The sequence below is a fragment of the Xiphias gladius genome, chromosome 21 (assembly GCF_016859285.1).
Source record: "Xiphias gladius isolate SHS-SW01 ecotype Sanya breed wild chromosome 21, ASM1685928v1, whole genome shotgun sequence".
NCBI classification, from domain to species: Eukaryota; Metazoa; Chordata; class Actinopteri; order Istiophoriformes; family Xiphiidae; genus Xiphias; species Xiphias gladius.
In genome coordinates, this window is record NC_053420.1 from 18614745 (window position 1) to 18635586 (window position 20842).

Consider the following 20842-nt stretch of genomic DNA (forward strand, 5'->3'; position numbering starts at 1 on the left):
CAAATGCTTTTGGACTTTTCCAGAAGTTAAATTTTGAATGCATGATTTTTTACTTTTAACAGAGTATTTCTACACTGAGTTATTGGTATTCATGAAAGATAAAAGTAAAAGATCTGAGTACTTCTTCCACCACTGGTACGGAAAGAAAAAGCCTTTTGTTTCTAGGAGATATTATGTGTAGCCATGGTTTGATAAAATACAATAGCACATTAATTCTTTGAACATTTATGTATTTCATGTTTGTCAAACCAGTGAATGTTTTAAAACAAACTTCCTCTAGTTTTTAGCCATGAGTCAGTGACTTTGATCAGATATTCGGACATGGAAATAAAAAACAACATTACCCATAAGCCCTCATGTTTCCTGGAAAAAGCGGATGTGCTATCGGATTGGTTAGCTTACACCTTTCAAAAGCAGTGCGCGAGTGGTGCAGTTTTCCCGATTGTTAAGGATTTGAATATTTTAACTTTACAGAACTTAAGTTAACAAGCAGCCGTATCGCTGCTTCAAAGTACGTTAATATGGACAGCAATTCTACCTTTTATGTGCTCTAAATAAAGGTTTTGCTACAAAGGTCTCCCGATTAAGGTAAGTCTCAGCTAACGCTTTTAGTTACGTTGGCAAATGTTAACGTCTGTTGGGCAGTGTCATATTGTGGTGGACTTTGTCGCTAACGTTAGCTAACAGCTAAGCTAACTCGTTATATCGAAGCGTAAAACTAAAGCAAATAACCCTTAACTAATGTGTCCTCTACAGCTGTCGACATGAAATGTTTGAAAGTGGACGAGTACATCAAGCGGACTGCTACTGTGGGACAAACGGAGCATTTACTTCGAGAACTAGAGGTTAGCATAACCTTATCACACATCTTTAATAAGATGAACCACTCGTATTCCTAGTAACGTTACAAGTTAATATTATTTTACTAGTCTAAGAGAACCTGAGAAAGCGCTGACTTTTAACCCAGCATTAACTACCTCCAAAATAGCCAAGTGCCATTTGCTATTTTAGATGTGGGGTATGTTTTGTGTATAAAATACAAACCACCTTACAGTTAATTTCCTCATGTTAAAGAGAGAATCTAAACCAGTTTGTTTTAAATTTTGCAGAATTATGTGAAGAGTCAACCAGGCCTTCAGGGTCGCACGCTGTGTGACAGGGTCATCAGAGCCTGTAACCATCAACTGGGAGTTGGATCCCCTGACTCTGACCATGTCAGTCAGTTGGTGAAGTTAGTGGAGCTTTCCCTACATGGCTATGATATTTCTGCAGCAGTTGTTCCTCAGAGCAGTCCACTGTACATGGAAAAGATCATTTTCCATATTGTCAAGAAGTTAAGCTCCCTAGAAGCTCACAGTCTGTGCAGCTCTGTAGCTGGGTTGCTTTACAGCAGGCTTACCCCAGTACAACAGGTATGTATCAGTTTTTAACCAACACATTCATAAGTATGAACTGTGCACAATGTGCAGTATATCCTACATACACGACGCATGCTTGCTTCATTACTGTCATTAACAAGATTTGTATGGTCCATAGACTGAGGACTACTCTGTTCTTTTGCGGAGCTGCTTCTCGGTGCTCTGGAGTGGACTATCTACAGCCAAAGACGGGAAAATCCTAAATCCCCGGGACAAACTCCACTGCCAGATGCAAGCTCTGAGCTTCCTCCTGTTGTTGGACACAAAGAGTGCAACTCCCTCCCTTTCCAAAGCTCCTATATACACAGAGGATGCCATTGCTGAATTTGAGAGTAGCTCTGGAGCAGTGACCAAGGAGGATGGTTCCTTTCTTCTGCAGGAAGTGTATTCGCTTTTCAGCAGATGCCAGACTGGTGGACGAGGCTGCGAGGGGGACAAGTCCAAGCAGTATATTGAGCAATCAAGTGTATATGTCCTATCTGAAATGCTGCTGATTATAATTAAGGTGCTTTGTAAGGCTGGCCACTACGATCTGGCCTCCACCTTCCTGAATAAAATTGAGAGCAAGGTCAGGGACTGTGCTGACTGTGACTGTACAGCCCTGTTGCTTGGCAAATGGGCAATAAAACTTCATTCAACAATGAAGGCTGGTGAGGATACTGGCCAGGCTTTGACGGAGTGTGCTAGAGCCTTGAGGTCTCTCTCGGCGGACCTGGGAGACCGAGAAACTCATGCAATTCTGGAAGGGTGCGGACTAGTGGTGTGGGCTGTCGAGAATAGCCACAACAAGGGATTAAGTGGTCCTGTACTTCTGGCATGGTTTTCTTTCCTTGAGGAGCACCAAGAAAGGATATTAAAAATGCGAAAGAAGGTGAGCCTAGTTACTGACTAGGAAAAACACTTATCTGTGCGTGCACAGGGAAATCATTTGGTAAAATTTGTATTACAGAGAAGAGTTGGGTTTTATCAAAGGCTTTCAAAAAGGCATTCAGAGGCTACATTTCTTTTTTTGAGAATTTTTAACAACTGCAAATGTGTGGCCTGTTTTTTGTTTCCAGAATTTGACATGCCAGGCTGAGGGCAGCAGACTGCAACAGGCCCTTTGTTTCAGTATTTACCAAGGCTTTGTATTTGCATATGAGAGCTTGCTCGCATCACAGGTGAGGATAACATCTGTAACGTCAATATTCATGGTATTGATAGTGACTTGAAAACGCACTATGGGGGGGGATCTAAATCTTATGTATAGGGGCTTGGAGGTATTTTACTATAACCTGTCCACCTTAATGAGACTAATACTCAGGACCCTTAATGCCCGGGGCGACTTCCTTGGGTGCTGAGCGATAAAGGGCACAACTGTGTAGTTACCTGCACACTAACCCCAAAAATCATCCTCCTACAATATACTATACACCTCATAATTTTTATAGGCCACATGGTAGATGGAACCTAAATTGCTTTTAGTTTCCAGGGAGCAGTGGTTTGACCGGTTAACCCTGTATCACACTTTCTAGGAGCGATTCAACGCAGGCCTATCCTTTAACCCAGGAGGGCGTCTCGATAATACTAATGCTTAAACTGAAAATGACATGGATGAGCACAAACTTACATGTTTCAACAGTTATAAATGTTCTTGCATTTAGACTTTAATTCTGATTGTAGTTTGTCATTCTTAGCTGGAGAACAGTAATACACTGGACAGAGTGCTGCTGTACTGCCAAGCCACAGCTGGACAGATGATGACAGAACTGCGCAAGCTGTCTAGTGAAAACCTTCTCATAAAAGCAGGTGATTATATTCTACTTTATTAATGTTGTCAGGTCGCTTTAAAATATTCCTCAATTGCTTCCTTAAATTCCCAGGAAAACTTAATATTAATATGTTGTTATATTATTATGACATTCTTTTCAGTGTGGGTTCACTATGTGTCTTGCAGTGATTGCTGTGAGCAACTTAGCCTGTGGACTGTACAACCGGCGTCTCTATGACCAGGCCTACACGCTAGTTGAAATACTCTGCAGGGATCTATGCAAGAATTGCCCCGTCTCGCTCTCTGTTGATAGGGTAAGCTCTTCTTAAGCATGTTTTGTTTTATTATGCATAACATTTCACTACATACGATGTCTTTGTCTAGAATGGGCTTAGAGAGAGGGTTTGCTTAGAGAGAAGCAAACCTAAATGATCTTAAGGTCATGGGGGATTTGTTTAATATAAACAAATCCCCCATGACCCTGTTTAAAGTCATCTGTACTATTATCATGGTCTTCACCATTTTTAATTCATAATAAAATTTATTATATTATCACCTAGTTGAACCGACCCTTCATGCTGGCCGTGCAGACTTCTCGGCGGGCTGGACAACTGGAGCGATCACTGGACTGGGTGATTCTATGGCTGAAAGCTCTGGGTGACAAAATTCCCACACAAATGGCTGAACCGGTCTCTCTATGGGTGAAAACGAAAACTGATGCAGCACGTAACTCTGAAGAGGACATCCGACTCAGGTAAAGACAGGTGATAATGAAATGACTTATGGTAGTAAAGTCTCTAAATAATTCCTGCCAACAATGTAATGGCTAGGTCTTCTGTTGTGTGTATCACTAAGGTTTGTGAGTTTTTTTAAAGTTTTTTTTAATTTATTTATTTATTTATTTATTTTTTATTCATGTATGGAAAATTAACTGTTGTCTTGTCCTGGAACAGGACATTACGTGATGGTTTTAGTCCTGACGTCCCTGATGAGGGAGTAATGCTCTGCCTTTTGGAGGAAGAGCTGCATGCCTATAAGGAGGTGGCAGGGGACACTACCCAGGAGCGTTACAACACACTCTGCGATCTGTTGGACATCTGTCACGAGGAGAGCTCCCACACCCACCTACGTGCTGTCTACCTCTGTGAAATGGCCCAAGTTGTGTGTTTCCAGGATTTCAGTGAACAGACTGATTGGTAGGAGCTTTTATTTACATCATCATATACAATTAAAAGTGTTTCTTGACAGAAACAATACACTTGGTTTGCCAGCAGTCAATCTGAACGTCAATTTGGCTTTGTGACCAGGGTTGAACATAGTTTAGCTGCTGTCTGGCTTTGGTGAATTTTGTGGCATTTGCAAACATGTATGTACTACCAAGCTACTCCATAAATAGATTGAACAAGAGACCTAGTGTCTCAAAGAGAGAGACACTTAGATAAACCATAACTTTACTTGGTACTCATACAATTTTATATAACTCTCTGGTTTAGTCTTGATTTGTCCGAAACTGCAGCTCCAGAGTGACTCTTGTAATGTGTTGAAAGAACTTGCAACAGCAGTCTAATTTTGTAAAGGACATAATGCATAATGGTCCCCTGTGTGAATGGGGTATACACGGCAAAAGTGATGGCAAGGGAAATAGGTCAGACCTGGCACCTGAGCAATGTTTTGGATACAACCTGGTTTTGTGCTGAGAAAAAGTGGATAGCCCTTGAGCTAACAATTGAGAATGTTAGTCTTGAGCCCTCCCGGGCCAACACGGGTAGCTGCCCTTCAACCCGTCTCTGTGTTTATTATGTTTCTCTGTAACTACACAGCTTGGCAGTTGATTTTACCCACGAAGCTTTACGGCTACTGGAAGAAGAACCAGAGACTGCGCAGAATGCTGATAAACTGAAGGACGACAAGGCCCATGCTTTACTTTGGCTCTATATCTGCACTCTTGAGAAGAATCTTCAGGAGGTGACCACTGCTATATCTGTCAGGATATTATGTACCTATATTCATGAATTGCTGTTTTTGTTTTGTTACAAGGATAGTATGTTAAATTGTCTGTTTTTAGGATTTCTGTTTTTATTTGTGCATTTCTTCTACATCCTGAATGTATAGAGTAGCCTTTTTTTCTCAGTCTTTTAAGTTGCTTAATAATTAGAAATGAAGTCTGAATTAGGATTATAAAAAAAATATTGTGTTGTAAGAATTGATTTGGACTGTATAACTGGTATCACCTTTGAGATAGAATTGTCAGAGATTAATGACAAGCATGCTGTAATTGAATGAACAATACTGTGTGTTTTTGGCCAGGCCATTGAGAAGGACAAAAAACTGCGAGAGCTGCGTGAAGAGACACGATGTGTGGCCAATCCCATAGGAACCAATGATTTTGATTATGAAGATAAGCAAAAGACACAGGACAGCATTCTAGTCTATGAAGGCTTGCATTTCAACCTGGCTGCAGAGAACAGTAGGAACACCTTTTTTTTAAATATTTTTTTCTTTTTTATATAATCCACTGTATTTAACCAAACGCCAGTATCATGATATGTTATACCTGTTGTTCTGATTCAGAATGCACCTCCTACCATTGGTGGGTGTAATCTAAAATAGATCATTCTTTATCACTTGCTTTCTCTGTGTGTGAATAATACACACATTTTTTTTCCTTTTTAAGAACTGTGCAAACCTTTGGAAAAAGCATTGGATGAGTGGTCTGCTCTTTTGAAGCGTCCTGCTCTGCCTTCTGTCAGGAACCTCAAGCAGACGTGTAGCTCCATTGCTTTGACTGCGGCTCTCTTCAAACTCATGGGAAAGGTGTGGGCAAAATAATTCTAGATGTTCTCTTTTGCTTGTTTTTGGTTCTATCTTCAGCTCCAAATGGATTTTGGGCATTATATAAATCAGGGATATGCATTTTAAGTTTCACTCAGTTTATGCAGAGAATTTTAATGGATTGACTAGTCAGATATAGTTATTCTTTTTTTGCTTAGATGGGGGTACAACGAGCATCGCCAACAAATCAATTATGAATCAAATAAAATTTGTTTAAGACCTCTGGAAGACCTTTGGACCTTATGGTGTATCCTGGGGTCAGTTTGTTATAACTAGTGTTCACATCGTTGGTAATGACAGTATCTGTATTAATCAAATTTTCCTTTTCTCATATGCAGCCTCTAAAGGCTTTGGAAGCTTACAAACTTGCTACTGGACTTTCACGTCAACTTGCTGACACCCATGGTTGTGCCAGCTCCCTATGTCAATCAGCCAGCCTCCTTCTGGATATGGGTGCCCCTGAACTGGCTTTGGTAATGCAGTTTTTTTTAATAATTATTCTTGGCAAACAGTGTGTCTCACATCATATCAGTAATGGGACTGTAAAATATTTACGGTGCTATGTTTTTTGAATTATGTGAGAAATTATTCCCCAATGTAACTTACTGTTTTTAGGCCCAGTTAGAGCAAGCAGAAAAAAGTCTTACCTCAGAAACCACTGGTGGGGGACCTTCTTCCCTCTCTATGCTGGCCATCCTGTTGAAAGCTCAGTACTGCTACGGCACAGGACAGGTATGCCTGCTAGCAGTATTTCTCGTATTATTGCACTGCTACTATTTTTGCTGGAAAAAGTGATTGACTGACTGACTCATTCATTCATTCGCCCTTTTCCTGTTTGGCCATATTTCAGGTGGACCGTGGAGTGCCTTATCTCTGTGAGGTGCTAAAAGAAGTGAATGAGCAGAGACAGTCAAAAAGTTGGTACCTGCTGCGTGCTCGGGCGCTGCAAATCTGCAGCTTGTACTTGAGTTTGGACACGGCTGCACTGCCACAAGCAGAGCGTGGCCGTATCACACAGCATGGTTAGCAGAAGCATTTGTGCACGTTATATGACCGGATGGCTAGTATTATTATTTTTGCATTGTGCGTATGTAATGGTGAGGTTCCCAGCTATAACCAAGAATGGCCCTATGTTTGTGTGTCTCAGGTTTGAATAGCCCAGACACTGCCCTGTATGAAAGTCTGAAGCTTCTATGCAGCCTGCTGGTCACTTTAGTGGGGAAAGGCCTATATGGAACTAATAGCAGCAGCTCAGATGGGCGCTTCATCAACCAAGGTACATTTGTCTCACACATGAACAGCTCATGGAAAAGCTGATAATACTTTGCTTTCTTTTTCTTTTCTTTTTCTTTTTTTTAAATTTTTTTAAATGCTGTCAGCTATGTCAATTCCTCTGTCTCTCTCCCTTGGTCCATGAGTAGGAGATAACCTGGTGCTGAAATGGCAGCTGCTCTCAGAGCTGTTAAACTGCTCTATGAAGATGGTGGCTGTTAGGAGCAGCTGTGGAGCCATCAATGATGCCAGGCTCCAATGCCTAGAAGCCCTTAAACTGGCAATCAAGCTGCAAGCACTCAGCCAGTATGTACATGTACATGGTAAAATGTAAATAGTAAAGATAACTTCTGTTTGTTTGTTTTGTTTGTTTTTTGTTTTTTTTTCTTCTGTAGTGTACCATGCTAAACATATTGTAAGGTCAGTGTGTTTGTCCTTTTGTTGTGTGCACTGTTAAACTGCTACAACACACTGCTAAAGTATATTTTGGGCCTGTAAATTTCACTGGGGACCATCCGTGATCAGTAGATGCACAATATATGTATACAGTATACACAGTGTACTCTTATTGTACTTATTGATCAAAAGGGTAACATGCTTAGTTACAGCTCATTAGGTGCCTGTACAGTTTATTGTATACCAATACAGCAGCCCTCCAGTAAATCCTAATTTTATGAAGCGTTTTATAAAATTTCTTTTAGACTATTTTATGGAAGTGCTGATTTCTGAGGCTTTACTTTGTGGTGGTGTTGCAAGACTGCTTTATATTTAAAGGTGTTAAAGGTATTTGCAAGGCTGTTAATTTTATAGCGTTAGATTGTACAGTTGTACCTTTTTTTAAAAACTAGTATGATACCCGAATTTGTTCTCAGTACATGCTGGGTAATACTTATAATTAAATTATATAGGCCCAGAAAAACGAACAATATAGATATGCACCAAAATATATCAGAGCATATTATGTAAGCCTTTTTTGGATGGCATTCATTCCTTTTATTTACTTTTTGTGTCATTGTTTTAGTTGTGCTGAGCTGCTGGTGATGAAAGCTGAGTTAGAGCTGATGCAGGGGGAGAGAGAAGAAAGTGGAATTGATTTAGACAAAGTCAGAAACCTTCTGGAGCTCTGCACAGGTCAGTTAAATAAACAGCTACCAGTTCAAATAGCGCTGGGTGTTGATTCATTTTATTGTTCAGTGACTTTCAGTAAAATTGTATAGTGATGATGACATCATATTGTGTTATTGTTCTTAAAAAAAATTATTTTCTATGTGAATGATTCCAAGTAAACTGTAGTTGATTTACTTAATAAAAATGTTTGGCTTAGGAATTCCATTAGACTTCCTCTTTATTGCTCAGCCCCAATTTGAAATATTAAATATTTTTTGACTGTTGCCACTTGTCTTCAGCTGCATAATGGACTTTTGTGTGTTTTTTTTTTTTTTCCTCAGATTTTTCTGATCCGGTGCAGAAGGCAGAGGTGAAAATCAAGCCAAGGAAAGGTCGCCTAGCGCAGAAATCTCAGTCTCCCCTGCCTACTTTGGAGGATGATTTTAAGGGCATCCTGAGCACTAGGTGGATTGCTAAAGAACCTGTAGTTAGGGATCTGGCCAGCTCCCCTCCTCTCAAACCCCAGCCTCACCGCTGGCTCTCCTCACTGGCGCATGAATCTGACTGTCAGTGCCCCTGCTGCTCTGAGCCCTGTCTGGGCTTGAACCAAGGCTTAACAAGGTCTGTGGTATATGGAAAGTACTGGAAGCTGGCTTAGCATTTGTTGATTCCACACCCTCTCCTGTGCTAATACCTGTGAGAGCAGGCCTAATGGCAACTAAAGCCATTGTATCATTGATTGATTTGGCTTCCAAAAGGGGCTGCAACCCAGAGGAGCTCTTCTCTAATGCTTGGACTTGGAATGCACCGAAACTGGATAAAGAGCTGAAATCAGAACAGAAAACAGTGCCACTCTCATCCTTTCTTAAAAAGTCTAAAGACTCCATTAAAAACCCTGATATTCCTGACAAAACAAAGGAGGTAAAGAAGGCCAAGTCTGTCAAGCCAAAGATTCAAGCAACAAGTTCCTCAACCAGAGGAAAGGGACTGGTTCCCATGACACCAGTAATGGTAAAGTCAAAGCCCTCTGTTAAGGAGCTTGGCTCTTTTGACTTCAACACAGTGGTACCTACTTTGGCTTGTACTCCTGTTCAAAAGCTGAAAGCTCCTGCTTCAGTGCAGAAAGCACCGAGGACTGCCCCTAAGCTACAGTTTCATGTCTATGAAGAGTTGTCACCAGTTCAAGACAAAGCCCAACCTGTGCCTGCTGCCCCCAGACGCACAAAGAAATCACGTTTCAAGGTAGTCATCTATTTAGAGTGGAGGTTTTATTGTTACAAAAATACACTGGTTTGTGTTGTTTTTTTTTTTTTTTAATGAAAAATATCCTTCCTTTTTTAATGTTTTAATACAGGTGGAGTTTAGTGACGAGAGTGACTCAGAAGCTAATACTCAAGCAGAAACCAAAGAAAAAGCAGATGTCCCTAAAAAGCAAACAGCTACTAGAAGAGCTGCCCCCTACACTAAAAAAGCCCCAGATCCACCTGCGGAGAAGATCCTACCCAAAAGGAATGCTAAGGGTAAAAAAAGCACTGCAGTGCCTCGGGCCACGTCTTCAGAGGATGACAGGAGTTTGGTCAGTCAGGCTGCCTCAACAAGAAGAGGAAGAACCAGACGAGAGCTGTCCAGGACAGAGGCAGAAACGGTGGAGGAGCCAGACACAATGAGAATCATTGAGGAGGAAACTAACGAAGTTCTGGACATAAGCATTGAGCAACTTAGGACATCAGACACTGAGACTGAAGATAATCCCACTTCAAGTAAAGATATCAGTGTGTATTTTGTGTACATGGAAAAAATAATTATAACTTTCTCATAATTACCTTGCATTGGCTTAAAATTCACATTTACTGTAATCATATTCTAAGTTAATTTTTTTTTTTTTTTTTTTTTTTTTTTACCATTAATCACACCATAACCCCCAAATTTCTTCCCAGGTCATTGTTATTTTTATTTATTTATTTATTTTTGAAACTCAAAAAAATTAAACATTTATGTTTCAGAAAATGCTGGAGGAAATTTGTGGATTTGAAGGAGTTATTGGGCAGTATAACCAAATTAGATGTTAAAAATGTCAGGAAATAGCAAAAAATAATGGCAAATATAGTCATTGCAGTTCTAACAAAATCTGGATAAATGCTAGAGCTGTAATCTATTCTTTACCTCTCTGTAGACACAGATTTTGAGGTCTTGCGGAGGGATATGTGTTGCAACTTGGAGAGAGACGACTTGTCTGAGCTGAGGAGCAGAGGTCATCTTAGAAAAGGTCAACAAACCCACCTCTGTCATTCAGACACCAGGCCAGGTGAGTTGCTCTGCAATGAAACTGTAAAATATATTAAAATATGTCATTTCATTGAAGTGTAACTCACAATCTGATAATATGTAGTTTGTGGTAACAATGGTATTACAAAAGTGGAATTTATACATTATTTTTGCATGATCTTTCCTAATCAGCGCCTCACAGTATAAGGCTATGGTACCTTACGTGTAAATTTGCTGAACAGTTAAATGCCTTTTAAGTCTTAAAATCAGTTTTAAGACTTTTATGTCCAATGTTTTGGAGTAGAGACAAAACAACAGAAAATGTGAGACTGTCCAAATATGTAGCAACAAATCAGATTTGAATGTATCAACCCAGCCTTTCCTGCCTTTATAGACAGCAGGTTTGTAGAGTTAAAATATTTATTCGGATGTTATCAAGACATGTAGAATTTAATCACCAGCTCCTTATCCAGTTTCCCCAATTGTCACCCCCCAGAGAATCTCTCTCTGGAGGATATTCAGTTGTTACTCCGCTCAGCTTGGCTTGCCCTTCAGCACTTCCCGTCTCCCACCATGTACCCGACCGTCTCTGCTCTTCTGGCCTTGGCATTGGGAAAGCAGGACCCCATAGCTACAGCAATGCTACATGCCCAGTCCTTGGGCATCACAAGCCGTCATCGCACAATCAGGCATTTAGCCAGTTGTCTTAAGTAAGCACATGTGTAATATTTATAGTGCCAATTTATGGTTTTGCACTCACCCACACTTTGGTCTCTGATAAGATATCTGAAAAACTCAATCAAAAGACTTTCATGGCAACATCTTATAGCTCATTTTCTTTATTTACATGATCACAAATTGCATTTTAAAATAACTGAACACTTTCATTGCTTTGTATCATGCTAATAGAAAGCTGAGAAAGTCGTCCAATGAGTTGGCAGACAAGATGGATGCTCTGAGTCTAAATGAGCACAGTCTGACTTCTACTGAACAGAGGTTGGCTCAGTTGGAGAACATCTTTTCCTTCCCTACTGCTCACTCCTCATCTTTCCCCCAAAACCACTGCCAAGAGTTTATCCAACAACTTCAACACCTTCCCCCAGGTAAAGTAATAAATACTGTTTTGATCTCCTTAGCTAAATGGGTACATTTTCGTGTTTGACTTTGTTGGAACATGGTTTGCATGTCAGTAATGCATTATGAGAGACTAGTATGTCATTCTTCTTGGTACTGTAACAATACTTAGCGGGGCTAATTTAGAGAGTGTTCACTTTTTGCCTTGTCCATAACTTGAATCAGATTTCCTTGATGCTTTTGTAGACTGAATTGCATTATATCCTTTCTCTCTGTTGTACAGGGGTAACAGTGTGTGTGATGTCTGTGCTCGGAGTAAAACCTGGAGAAATGGGTGACAGCATCATACTGTCACGTCTCGAGAGAGGATCTGTTCCTGTCACTGTTCACATCCCCACATCTAAGCATCAGGTAATGATAATTTATACAATTTTAAGATATATGGTCTTACTTTATCTTCCATACAAGTATTATCTAAGAAAATGCAGATCCAAATCTTGGCAAAATGGTAGCAAGAATCTGAAAACAGATAATTATAGTATAAATGGTTATGACCTAAGGATTATGGAGACACTAGTGACTTTAAAGTCTTGCCATGCTGACAGTTTTCCCATCTTATCAGCAGTAAAAAGTAGTCTAGCTAAGAGACAATCTACTGCAGCTCTAGTTGAATCTAAGTGAAATTAAATTAATCTATTAAGGGAATGAAATTACAAGATTGTTACAATTTGATGTATTCCATCTAAAATGTTGGCTTTGCTTCACTGACTATTGTTGCCTCACTCCTTACAATCAGCAGTGGCAACCGGCTCTGTGTCAGAAAATACTACATAAAAAAAATATTATTTGGAAAAAAATTTAAGACAAGTTTAAGTTTGACTCTTGTGATTTCACTGAGGTACAAGTTTGATCTTCACCACCAATTAAAATGACTTTGACTTTCTTCATCTCTTTGTGTTGTGCAGCACCCCATTAGCTGGCTTGTGCAGGAGCTGGACAGTATTCAGGTGGAACAGAAGGTTGTGAGCTGTGTGTCTGAGAAAGCCAAGTGGTGGGAAGGCCGCAGGGCGCTTGACTCTCGAGTTGAAGTAAGTGATGAAAAAGGGAACTGCTGGGGAGACTTGGAGGGCTTTGAAATGCATGTTTCATTTGCTTACTTTCAATTAAAGTTATACACTTTACTTGGATATTTAGAGCAAGAAAACATGAGCAGGCAACCTTAAGTGATGCTTTTTAGTTAGCCATGTTTTGACTAAGAAACTGTCACTTAAAAGTTGACAGTGATTATTTTGTCTAAACACCTTCACATCTGTCTTCCAGCAACTATTGAATGAGATGGAGGGATTGCTTGGATGCTGGAAGAGCTTTCTTCTACCCGTTTCATCAGATCCAGAACTCTCCAGTCAGGCCCAGCACCTTTGTAAGGCCTTGTCTGCCAGAGGAGTGACAGGCAGTGAGGAGATGTTGAAGGTGTGTGTTTGTTTTTTCATTTCTTGTTATTCCCTGGATCCTGCAGCATCAGCAACCGACCTTCCATTCTGTCTTGTTCTTAAAAGCAGCTGGAGCAGGAACAGCAAAACAACAACTACTTAACTTCTGACTTCTCTTTCAGGCTGTGCTGTCTGCTTTTCCTGTGCTCTCCCAAGAAGACCTCCAAAGATTTGCTCTTGGAATTTTTCCACAGTGGGACATGGAGTGTGACCAGCTTCTCCATACAGCCGTTTCCCAGCTTTCAGAGGGAGACGAGCCGCAGGGTCATGTGGTTCTCATCCTGGACAAGGTTGGTTTCATCATCTCTATCAAATACTGAACTCTCCTGTAGTCTGACTTAGACTGGCTTTTTGAGAGTCAAAAAGCCCTCCAAAGCACTGTTACAATATGTCCCTTTTGGGGTGGAGTAATGCTAAAATGTAGAAGTATCTCCATCTATCCTGTTTCCTTTGCAGTACCTTCAGAAGTTGCCATGGGAGAGCATCTCCATCTTAAAGTCTCGCTCTGTCAGTCGGATGCCCTCTCTGCATTCACTGATTGGACTGAGCATTCAGAAAGAGGTAAGATTAAACCCCATAAATATAATGGCCAGTGGTGCAGATGTAGTTTACTGACTGAGGGGTAATTTGGGGTAATTTCCCTTTAGCATGACTCTCACTCCATCCTGGAGCAAGGTGTGGATACAAGGAAGGTGTTTTATGTGCTGGACCCTGACGCCAATTTAGGAAACGCTCAGGACCAATTTAAGGAGTGGTTTAGCAGGTAAGACCAATACACAGAGTTAAACGAAAAGATTATATTTGTCTGTCACTTCTCTAGTTCTTTCTCATTTACTATGTTACTATTCTCTTTAAAGTAAACTGGAATGGGAAGGTGTATGTGGTGTTGCTCCTGACTCGGGTCAGCTGGAAGAAGCTGTGGCGACCAAGGATCTATACATGTAAGTTTGTGATGATCTTAAGCCTCCTGACAGGGAGATGAAACAATGGCTACAGTCCATGAGAACGCTAGTGTTGATTAAAAAGTTCATTTCAGAGGAAGCACAGAAAATTCAGTACAATGGAAAAAAATATATGTAGCACTGACGTGAGTGAGAGGTTTTACTGCTTAAATGCAGGCTACTGAATTTTTAGGAAAACACTCACTCAAATTATGTTGTACATCAAATTTACACACATTGTAGAATGGTTTTTATTAAGAAAGAAATCCATAATGTTGGCATATCAAAATGGTTCGAGGGAATACCACAATGGAGACGATTTAACAAACACTGTTAAACGCTGTTACATACACATTTTGTTCTATATGAAGTGCTTTGATTTGATAACCTGTTTGACTTTATACCTTTGTCCATGTGACTCTTTCCCCGGGGTTTCTTTAGTTACGTGGGTCACGGTGCAGGTGCTCGGTTCCTAGACAGTCAGGTGGTCCTGAAACGGCAGATGAGAGCAGCCTGTCTACTCTTTGGCTGCAGTAGTGCTGCTCTGGCAGTGCGCGGGGATCAGGAAGGACAAGGCATCATCCTCAGCTACCTCATAGCCGGCTGGTGAGAAAACTGTCTTTACGTCGAGACGAATAAGGATCAGTTAATACTGTCGTATTAATACATATGTTTCTACAAATTTTATAATAGGGTTAGATTTGTTTTATATCCTGCTGTGGCAGATCCACTAAGCTGAGTCAACTGACTTTTCTCAGTTATGCTTTGGTCAGGTTAAAACCAGCAACTTGATGAATCACATTTACAGACTAATTGTCAACTTGACAGCAACACCACTGAACATTACATGGTAGATACTGTATATCAAATGCTCTGATGTTGTGAAATACCATTAAAAATCAATATTTTTGATGAATTTTGATCCATCTTTCTTTCTGTGGAAACCATTTTAACATTACAGTGGTTTACTATGTGGAACACTCATAATTGCATTGAACGCTGTGGTGTGTGTATTGACTGTGACTTTTTCTTTTTTCCCCCCTAGCCCCCTTGTTTTGGGAAACCTGTGGGATGTGACAGATCGGGATATTGATCGTTTCACTAAAGCCTTGTTGGATTCCTGGTTATCTGCTGGGTCTGGAGCCCCCCTCCTGAATTATATGGGCCTGTCGCGTCAGGCCACACACCTGAAACACCTCATAGGAGCTGCACCCGTGGTCTATGGCTTACCCATCCACCTGCAATAGTTGGTCTGGGAAGCTAAAACTCTTCTAAAAGCAGGATGTAAACATTCTATGCAGTATTTCAACGTTATTGTTCAGCATATAAGCTGGAGGGAGTTACTTTAACTTGAAGTTCAATCCAAGTTTTTTCAAGTTTTAGCAAGATTAATGTGCTGCATTTTCTTAATTTAAACCAATGCAATTTTTTTTTAACCAATGCTACTATAGTGTGCATGATTTTTAAATATCTTGCTAATTAAGTGTTTGAATGCACTTTTAATGTGTTAATGCAACAGCAAATTTTTTTAATAAATATGTTGTCACATACAGTCGTTGTCTGTGTGGTATTAGTCATTTATTCAAAGGGATGGGGAAAGGCATGGACAAGGGTATTTACAGTGTTGCATAGGAATAAGAAAAAAGTGCTGTGTGATATGTGAACAAGTCGGATCTTACACAACATATAGATCTTGTTCTTACAATACCAGTGTATTGTATCTTTCCTTGTGACATTGTGTTCTCATAACGGCTAAAAGCTGTAGCTAAAATTCTTGATTGATATTAACATTTAAAGAATTTTTTTTCTTTTTTTTTTGACTGTATAGAGTTCGCTCTAGAAGTATTTGATGCAGAGCTCATACTGTTTGTGGCTTTATATTTTTTTGGATGTGGGTAGTACATGGAGATTAAAATGCAGAGTCTATGCTGCAATCGACGGGTGTAATTTGGATGAGCAGGTCAGAAATGAAAGCCCCTAGAAGACAACTACTGAGGAATCTCAGGGCTACCAATATTGATCATATTAGTTTGTTTGTTTATTGTTTAAAGTTTTAGTCGAATGTACATATGGTACGACAAAATTAAACTGAAAAAAAAACAAAGGTTTGTAATCGAAAAGACAACATTACTGCCAAAAGTAATGTACAAAATGCCTGTCACTCCCACATGTAATTTCTTTGACGATAATGAAACTGAATGTGAAATGCACTTTCCAAATTACTTAAACTTGAAAATCCATAATGACCTTTTGAATTTGAATTGTATCCTGATTTTGACTCATATGAAGTTGAAGTATTGTCAGTTTGCAATTTTATTTGAAAAATTATAGCATTTTCTGTGCTTTTGTATGGTGCCAATTCCACAGTAAGGGGGGATGAATGACTGAATTTCAATTTCATTTTCCAGTTGAAGTAGCAGTTTAAAAATGAGTATGCAGTGTAGGACGGACATATTTAGGAGCATGCTGAAAATGTTTCAGCGGTCAAGTTTTCATTTTAGTTTTACTGTTGGTGGTAATGATCCATTTTCAAAAACAAAAGTTTTTTTTTTTAACATAATCTTAATTACCCACACACACAAGGAAAAATTAAGTTAATTTGTTCAAATGACTTTTATATTGTGAGCCCTGAACTCCCATATAATATGGCCTGCAATATGCATGTACTGCGCTGTGCAAACGTTTTAGGCACGTTACATGTTTATATTCTCATCCGTTATATAACACCATCAGGGAGGCGTGTGATCGGTCCCAAATTCATTCTGCAAGATGATAATGAGCCCAAACATTCAGCCAGAGTTATAAAGAACTGTGTTCAGGGAAGAGAAGACCAAGGAGTCCTGCAACAGATGTTCTGGCCCCCACTGAGACCTGATCTGCACATCATGGAGTCAGTCTGGGATTACATGACGAGACAGAAGACACTGAGACAGACTAAATCCACACAACTGAGGCAAGTTCTCCAACAACCCTCCTGCCAAGTACTTTTAAAAACTGTGCACAGGTGTACCCAGGAGGGATTGTGCTGTTTTAAAGGTAAAAGATGGTTACACCAAATACTGATTTGCTTTATTTTTTCTTCTGTTTATTGCTCTTTGTATGAAATTAACTGATAAATAGCGTTATTTCTTAAAGCATCGTCACTTAACTTTAAGTGACTTAAACCTTTCCGAGGCACTGTATGTGTAGTTTATATGCCTGACATGCACTGAAGTGAGAAAATAGCGGTGTTGTTTAGAACCGTTGAATCGTCGCGTCTCGTCCGCAGGGGGGCGACGTTTCAGACCAATGACGGTCCTTCACCCGGAAACACAGTCGCAAAGGGTCATCTGGCATCGCGCTTCCAACATGGCTGTCAACCTCACAGACCTCTCCCTGTCTCAGTTAGAGGGACTGAAAACCCAACTGGACCAGGTAACATTAAAAGGTTTAGTACATTTCGGTTCCGAATGTGCTCTTAGATATTGACTTCATGAAGGCGGTAATCGGGATGATAACGGGACGGCGGGGTAGCTAGCTAACACCTCCGGACGCTAACGGTAAAAGCGTTAGTTAAATACCCGGTATGTCACCTGGTGTGTAACGTTATTGTTATACCTTCCTATTATTTTACGCATTATACATTAGCATATAACGTTATGGGCTGCACTTGCCAGTAAAAAATGATTTAGAATGTTAGGTGTGGGCACATTTGGTTATTCTTATGTTAACTCAGTGAGTTAGCAGCCACACTCTTGCTGGCATCGCCGGATTCCTCCCTGGGCCCCGGGAGGAAAATTAGCTGTTGGGCCCCTGTAGACCCCCACTGTACATGGCAGTTTCGTTATTTCCCTCGGGCAACCAGACACCAACCAGTACTCTAGAGCTGAAATGATCAGTTGATTGATCAAATGGAGGATTGACGGAAAATAAACTGGCAACATTTTTTTTAAAGCAAAAATGTGAAAAACTTCACTGGTACCAGCTTCTCAGTTTGGAATTTTTTCCAGTTTTCCCTGTTGTCTATGATATTAAACTCAACATCTTTGGGTTTTTGACTGTTGGTCAGACAAAACACACACTTTGAATATGTTAACATGTTTTCACTATTTTCTGACATTGGATACACTGAACAACCAATTGTTTAAAACAGAAAATTGTCAGACATATGGAAGATAAATATGAATGGCTTCATTATTACTATGTAATACTTTCACCTGGTTTTCTATGTGATAATAATTTGACAAAACAGAAAAATTGGAAGCAATTTGATTAAAAAAAACAATGGAACAACAAATGAGCACAATATTAACTAAAACAATTAGGGTCTTGTAACCAGAATTTTCCCCTGCATGAGACTGAGCCACAAGATGGAGGATGGAGGAGCAGTCAAAGCTGAATTGTACCTCAGTGGTGCAAATTTCTGACGTGAAATTTGCAATTAATCAAATTACATAGACCCAATTGAACCTGGGGCTTTTTGGCCCCTTGGCGATTGCTGGCTTTGCCCAATTGTTAATCCAGCCTTGCTTGTTGGATTCAGACAGCTGACAGGTGTGGTTTTGTATGGAGTTATTTGATTTCCTGGTGTACTGACTCTGACCTTGGTTGTTTGGTAAATGTTAATGTTTTGCAGGAGATTGAGTTCCTGACATCTTCAATAGGACAGCTCAAAGTGGTCCAGACCAAGTATGTTGAAGCAAAAGATAGTTTGAATGTTCTGAACAAAAACAATAAAGGTGAGTAAAATACATTTTATAATTTTATGCCCCACTAAGCCTTTAACAGTCAGTGCAATGATTGATAAAACGATATGAAGTGATTCTTCAGTTTCTGTGATAAACAAGGCTGCTTTCCTCTATATGTCGGAATGGTGACCTTTACCATAAAAGTTCAGCCTCCACATAATGAAAACATCAAGTAAAATCGGCACAATTTATTCATAGTATTGTAAAAATTATTCTCTTCAAAGGTTTTCAATTTACATGTCTGCTGCACTATATAATGTGGAAAAATATGCATTATGTCTTCAAAGGTGTAGCGTCTTCATTAAAGCTTACAAAGCATCCACCACGTCTTTGAATTTGCAGCTGGAATTGATTATTTGTTCATCTTTTTCCCTTTCTCTCCTTTCTCGTGCAGGAAAAGAATTGCTCGTGCCTCTCACCAGTTCTGTATCCTTCATTACAGTGGGATAGCCAGCAGTTAATATTTTTCTGTTTTGTTGGATGTGCTTTAAAGGAAGTTATGTATCTCTTGAGATATATACTGCAAGCTTGTCCTTGACATAGCTTCTTGTCAGATGTACGTCCCTGGAACATTAAATGACGTGGAACATGTTTTAGTGGATGTTGGGACAGGATATTATGTTGAAAAGGTGAAAACAATCATTTCCATTTATTTGCATAATGTAGAACAGGTTATTGTTATATGAATTTCATTTATGCTCCTGTATTTGTCTATCTCTGTAGAACGTGGATGACTCAAAGGCATTCTTCAAGCGCAAAATCGACTTCCTCACAAAGCAGATAGAGAAAATTCAGCCAGCCCTTCAGGAAAAACATGCCATGAAACAAGGCAAGTTCATCTACATTTTCCATAGATTACTTATTTCGTCCTTATTGTTTTACCAAATTTCATCACAATTTCTTGTTACAAAGACGTACATTTTAATGCTGCTGTTCTCCTTCATCTTCTAAAAACACATCGGATATGACAAGGCAAGCCCTAAGAAATGCAAACTTTTTCAGTCATTTTGTGTAGGGGTTTGCAAACAGACATTGTACCATTGGTTTTGTCGGTGTACCCTTGTATGCTGGATTGGAAGTTAAACACTAAGATTAAAGTACCAATGCTCCCCAGCAGTGAACTGTCTATAACCAAATGATGAATACATTTGTCTACTTCTGGTCTCCTTCTTTATGTAATTACCCAGTGGTGGTAATGGTGGGGAAAATGAATCAAATGTTTACAAGGTTTGATTTTGAGACTGTCACTAAAACGTTAACAGTACTCATATTAAAGTTATTAATAGTACCCGGACAATATTTTACAGAAAAAAAAATGCAATAAGTTCACCAGTATACTGTATATGATTTGATGGCTTCGATTCTACAGAAACTACAGATCGAAGTAGAAGATCTGAGTGTGTAAATACTGTAATTTCATTAGTCATGACATCAACCACCACCTCATTCTTTAGTTCAGGACAAAGATAACAAACATCTTTACACAATACATTGTGTTTTGTCTTGCAGCTGTGATTGAAGTAATGAACGCAAAGATCCAGCAACTACAACAGAGCCAACAGACATCGCAGATGGTTGCGACCACCAAGGCTTAATGAGAACACCTGCTCTTCATGATTTGGGGGAATTTTTGTTTGTGTGCTGGGAAAAAAAAGGAAATGACAATAAAATGCCCTTCATTAACCTGATGAAATCATGCTAACTACTGAAGAATAAAAAAAAAATACATGTTTTTTTTCTATCTGAAAGTAAGTGCATTAACCTGGTCACCAGTTAAGTAGGTTACTGTCATGGTAAAGCAATCATCTGTACTTGGTCAATTTTAAATTAATTTAATTGGGTTTTCTTAATTAAAACAATCACTGTGCATTCAGGAACATTAAAGATTTTTTTCATTGCTTTGTTTCCGTCAGTGGTATCCACTACCAATAACTATTATATCATTTATCAGGCTTTGCTAACATTT

General features: G+C 39.6%; 2 protein-coding genes across 2 annotated transcripts; both read left to right on the forward strand.

Annotated features, from left to right (window-relative positions):
* Positions 1-386: 386 nt before the first annotated feature.
* On the forward strand, positions 387-15701 carry espl1 (extra spindle pole bodies like 1, separase). Its single transcript, XM_040116078.1, is given in 33 exon segments — positions 387-588; positions 757-845; positions 1110-1412; positions 1537-2289; positions 2477-2578; positions 3095-3206; positions 3355-3482; positions 3729-3922; positions 4122-4364; positions 4989-5133; positions 5476-5635; positions 5843-5982; positions 6339-6473; positions 6616-6732; positions 6851-7022; positions 7148-7276; positions 7422-7578; positions 8294-8403; positions 8721-8974; positions 8977-9621; positions 9734-10151; positions 10553-10684; positions 11141-11354; positions 11554-11747; positions 12002-12129; positions 12684-12806; positions 13039-13188; positions 13331-13498; positions 13665-13769; positions 13856-13971; positions 14066-14149; positions 14591-14755; positions 15195-15701. Coding segments are annotated over 32 exon segments (6279 nt in total). The 5' UTR covers positions 387-588; positions 757-764; the 3' UTR covers positions 15397-15701.
* A 1330-nt stretch (positions 15702-17031) lies between these two features.
* Positions 17032-20774, forward strand: pfdn5 (prefoldin 5). The gene is made up of 7 exons (XM_040159343.1): positions 17032-17185; positions 17418-17563; positions 18765-18867; positions 19271-19302; positions 19431-19505; positions 19600-19705; positions 20386-20774. The coding sequence occupies exons 1-7, from the start codon at positions 17035-17037 to the stop codon at positions 20469-20471; spliced, it is 699 nt and encodes a 232-aa protein (XP_040015277.1). The 5' UTR covers positions 17032-17034; the 3' UTR covers positions 20472-20774.
* The last annotated feature ends 68 nt before the right edge of the window (positions 20775-20842 follow it).